We start from the raw sequence: 4,817 nt of genomic DNA on the forward strand, positions 1-4,817 counted from the left end.
AATAACCGAGATCTCTGGCATGCCATCAACAACTGCCACACGGAGCGTAACAAGGCTGAGCGGGAGCGTCAGTGCAAGTATGACGAGGAATATGGCCCCCCGGGCGCCAATCACGGTAGTTGGGCCCATCGGGGCCACAACAACCAGCAACCACCACCTCGACGGCCACCGCCAGCACCCGTCGTCCTCGACGACGACACCGGTGATGACCGTGATGGCTTCTCGGCCTTCTCCAACCGACTCCAAGGCATCTCGTGGCCCACCATGTTCAAGCCGGTTAGCATTGAAAAATTCAACGGCGAGTTCGACCCCAAGACATGGATCTGCACTTATTCCATCACCGTGCGAGCCGCCAACGGCAACAACGACATCATGGCAGCCTACTCCCCGTGATGATGAGTCGCCAAGTGCTGAACTGGCTCGAGGGACTTCACCCCGGCTCCATCAGCATCTGGCAAGACCTCTGCACCGCCTTCGTCAACCACTTCCAGGTGTCGTGTCCTAGTCCCATAACCAGATGGGATCTAGGCAACGTCATGCAGCAGCCCAATGAGTCCCTTCGTGGCTACAACAAAAGGTACTTCGCTAACCGTAACACGATTAAGGAGGTTGATGATAGGGATGTTATCCATTACTTCCACCAAGGGCTGCATAACATCAAGCTCTAGTGCAAGATGTTTAAGAGCAACCCTAAGATGGTCTCGGAGATGATGGCAGTCGTGAACAAGCAAGCCGATATGGAGGATGCTGAAAACACCCACCGCCACCACAAGGACCGACGCAACACTAACGACCATTCAAAGTAGCGGCAAGATAACCACCCACGCCACAATGGCCTCCCTCCTCAACACAGCTCCAATAAGAACCACAACTGCCCCGAGTTGTCAAAAAACTAGGATCGCAAACACGGCCCCAAGGACACTGTCGCCGTGGTAGATTGACCCCGACAGCGCACCTCCCTTAACCAGGAGGATCTAGATCGGCTCCTGGATGGCAAGTGCCCATGGCATAAGGACACTAACCACACTGCCCGCGAGTGTCACGCACTTCGCAACAGTGTGGTGACTGACGATGCTAAGTGCCCCCGCTATGATGACAGGGACAAAGCAACCAGCTCCAAAGGCACCCGCAGCCATGGACGCCGAAGCGACTCACCCATGCGTGATCGTGAAGAACCAGCTGACACGTCCCCACGAGATTTCCAAGACACTAACCGCACCATCAACTATTTCTATGGCGGCTCCAAATCCCCATGGTGCCGGCGCTGACTCAAGCTAGACCAGCGTGAGGTCAACTCGGTATTCCAGCACCCGGTTGAGCCCTTGCGATGGTCAGAGGTCCCCATAACCTTCAACCAGTGCGATCACTTGCCTAGCCCCGGATCTTACCCGCTGGTGGTCAATCCGGTGGTGAGCATGGTGCGCCTCTCCAAAGTGCTCATCAACGGAGGCAGCGGCCTCAACATCATCTTCTCTAAGACACTAGAGAGCATGGGCTACAACATGACTTCCCTGGTACCAACCCAGGAAGCCTTCTACGCGATCATTCCCGGCTAAGGCTTGACTCCGGTCGGCCAAGTGACTCTCCAAGTTACCTTCGGAACCAGGGAGAACTCCCAATACGGAGCACTACTAGTACAGAGCACCTCAACTTCGAGGTCACTCCTAGTACGGAGCACCTCAACTTCGAGGTCACCTCGTTCGAGACTTTGTACCATGCAATCTTGGGGAGGCCTTCCCTCGCTAGGTTCATGGTGATCCCCAACCACAAGTATCTTGTACTCAAGATGCCGGCGCCAAATGGAGTCATCTCTGTTGCTGACCTGAAGACCTCTCACTCCTGTGAGACAGAAAACATCAACTTCTTTGAGGTGTTGGAGTTGTCCAAGAATGTTGTCTTGGTTGTCAAGTCGGCAAAGATGATTCCTCCAGAGGATCTCTCCATTCCGGAAAATGACTTGGCCACCAAGTCGCAATTGCAGCCAGACTACGCGATGAAGGCCATCCTCCTCAGGGAGAATGACCCCAACAAGACCGCCCTAATCGGAGCGGACCTTGATCAAGCATAGGAAGACGCACTCACCTCCCTCCTCCTTGCCAATTGGGACATCTTCCCATGGAAGCCGTCTGACATGCCAGACATTCTGAGGGAGGAGGCTGAGCACTCCTTAGATCTCGACAAAAAGGGCTCGACCAGTCAAGCAACAGCTTCGGCACTTCGCTCAGGATTGGAAGAAGTTACTCGACTCCTAGCCATAGGGTTTATCCATGAAGTCACACATCCTGAATGGCTGGCAGACCAGTCCATGTAAAAAAGAAAAATGCTAAACGGAGAATGTGTGTCGACTACACCGACCTCAACAAGCACTGCCCTAATGACTAGGATGTTGACTCCACTGCCAGGTGCATTCTCCTCTCATTTCTTAACTATTACTTTAGGTATCATCAGATTGCCCTCAAGAAGTTAGATCAAGAGAAGACATCCTTCATTACTCCTTTCGGGGTGTATTGCTACTACACCATGACGTTCGGACTAAAGAACGCAGGTGCTACGGACCAAAAGGCCATCCAGAGATACCTCCAGGGGCAGATCGGGTGCAACATCGAAGCTTATATTGATGACGTGGTGCTCAATACAAGGTCCAATGACCAGTTCATTGCCGACCTGCCCGAAACATTTGAAAATCTTAGGAAATTCAAATGGAAGCTAAACCCAACAAAATGTGTCTTCGGTGTCCCTTCTGGAAAGTTACTTAGCTTCATAGTCAGCAACCGAGGCATCAAAGCCAACCCACCAAGGTGAATGCAATCAGGAAAATGAAGCCTCCCCAATGCAAGAAGGACTTGATGAAACTAACTGGGTGCATGGTGGCCCTTAGCCGATTCATTAGCCGACTCGGTGATAAGGGCTTGCCTTTCTTCAAATTACTCCGAAAAGCACACAAGTTCATATGGAATGACAACGCCTCAAGGGCACTCAACGAACTGAAGGAGTTCCTAACCAAGCCATTGGTGCTCACACCCCCAGACCCAGGCGAGGTCTTACTCCTCTACATAGCGGCTACCACCCATGTGGTCAGCACAGTCCTGGTCATCGAACGAGACGAACCAGGGCACGCCTACAAGGTGCAAAGACCCGCTTACTTCCTTAGTGAAGGACTTAGCGACTCCAAATTACGCTACCCACAGGTCCAGAAACTCCTGTACGCGATCCCCATCACGTCCAGGAAGCTACGACACTACTTCCAGGAGCATAGCATAAAGGTTGTATCCTCCTCTCCACTCAGCAACATCCTCCACAACCGAGATGCGAACGGTCGACTCATCAAGTGGGTAGTCGAGCTCGACGATCTCTCGATCGAGTTCATTCCACCGTCTATGATCAAGTCACAGGCCCTGGTCGATTTCGCGACCGAGTGGACCGAGATGTACTTCGATCCACTGTCCAAGTAATGACTCGAGCACTAGAAGATGTACTTCGATGGTGCCCTCAACCTCGACCGTGCCGGCGCTGAAGTCCTTTTCATATCATCGAAAGGCAAACAGCTCAATTATGCCCTTCAACTACTCTTCAAGGCCACAAACAATGCTACTAAGTACAACGCCCTTATTCATGGTCTCCAGATCACCGCCTCACTCGGCATCAAGCGGCTCTTATCCTACGGTGATTCCAAAGTCGTCATCTACAGGTCAACAAAGACTGGGACTGCACATAGGAGAAAATGGATGCTTACTGCAAGGAGATACAGAAGCTAGAGGCCAAATCTTATGGCCTGGAATTCCATCATGTCCTCAAGGACTACAACGCCGCACCAGATGTCCTCTCCAAGCTTGGCTCCAAACGAGCCCTCGTCCCGGTGGGAGTCTTCGTCCAGGTGCTCAACATCCCCATGGTGAAGTTCGAGGAGGATCCTCCCACCAAGCCAGACTTGGTACTAACCGAGGGTCAGAAAGTACTCATCATCAAGTTCGACTGGCGGGCTCCCATCATCGACTTCATCATCCAAAACAAGTCTTACCCCGAGAAGAAGGAACACAAAAAGCTCTCCAGATGAGCTGCCAGCTACGTCCGTATCGGCAAACGACTTGTTCAAGCACTCGGCTTCTTTAGGGATGCTGAACAAGTGCATCTCGCAAAGCGGCGAAGTAGCTCTACTCAGCAAGATCAACTCGAGCATCTATAGGAACCATGCAGGAGCTTCCACCCTAGTGGGAAAAGCCTTCAGGTCTGGCTTCTACTGGACCACGGCACTGGCCGACGCCCATGACATCATCAAAAAGTGCATGGGATGTCACTTCTTCGCTAAGCAGCACCATGTCTGTGCACAGGTTTTGAGAACAACACCGCGCTCGTGGCCTTTTGCCCGCTGGGGGTTCGACTTGGTAGGACCCCTCAAGACCTCAATGGGTGGCTTCACCCACATCTATGTTGCAATCGATAAATTCACCAAGTGGATTGAGGTAAAGCCAATCACCGCCAGTACCGCTGCCAAGGCAGCTGAGTTCATCCAGGAGATCTCCTATAGATTCAGCGTCCCCAATAGGATCATCACCGACCTGGGAACATCGTTCATAGAAGGAGAGTTCTGGGACCACTACCAGGACAACTGCATCCCCGGTGGCCCACCCCCGGTGCAACGGTCAGGTTGAACACGTTAATGGTATGATCCTCCAGGGGCTCAAGGCGCGGATCTTCGATCTGATCGAGAAGTACGGCCCCAAGTGGCTCCTAGAGCTACTGCAAGTCGTCTGGGGCCTACGCACTCAGAAATGCCGAGCCATAGGCTACTCTCCCTTGTTCCTAGTCTACGGTAATGA

General features: G+C 52.5%; 1 protein-coding gene across 1 annotated transcript; it reads left to right on the forward strand.

Moving 5' to 3' along the window:
* The first annotated feature begins 3,721 nt into the window (after positions 1-3,721).
* LOC112903611 lies at positions 3,722-4,054 on the forward strand. Its single transcript, XM_025972855.1, has one exon. It carries the CDS (start codon positions 3,722-3,724, stop codon positions 4,052-4,054), a length of 333 nt encoding a protein of 110 aa, XP_025828640.1.
* The last annotated feature ends 763 nt before the right edge of the window (positions 4,055-4,817 follow it).

Source organism: Panicum hallii, chromosome 8, assembly GCF_002211085.1.
Source record: "Panicum hallii strain FIL2 chromosome 8, PHallii_v3.1, whole genome shotgun sequence".
Taxonomy (NCBI): Eukaryota; Viridiplantae; Streptophyta; class Magnoliopsida; order Poales; family Poaceae; genus Panicum; species Panicum hallii.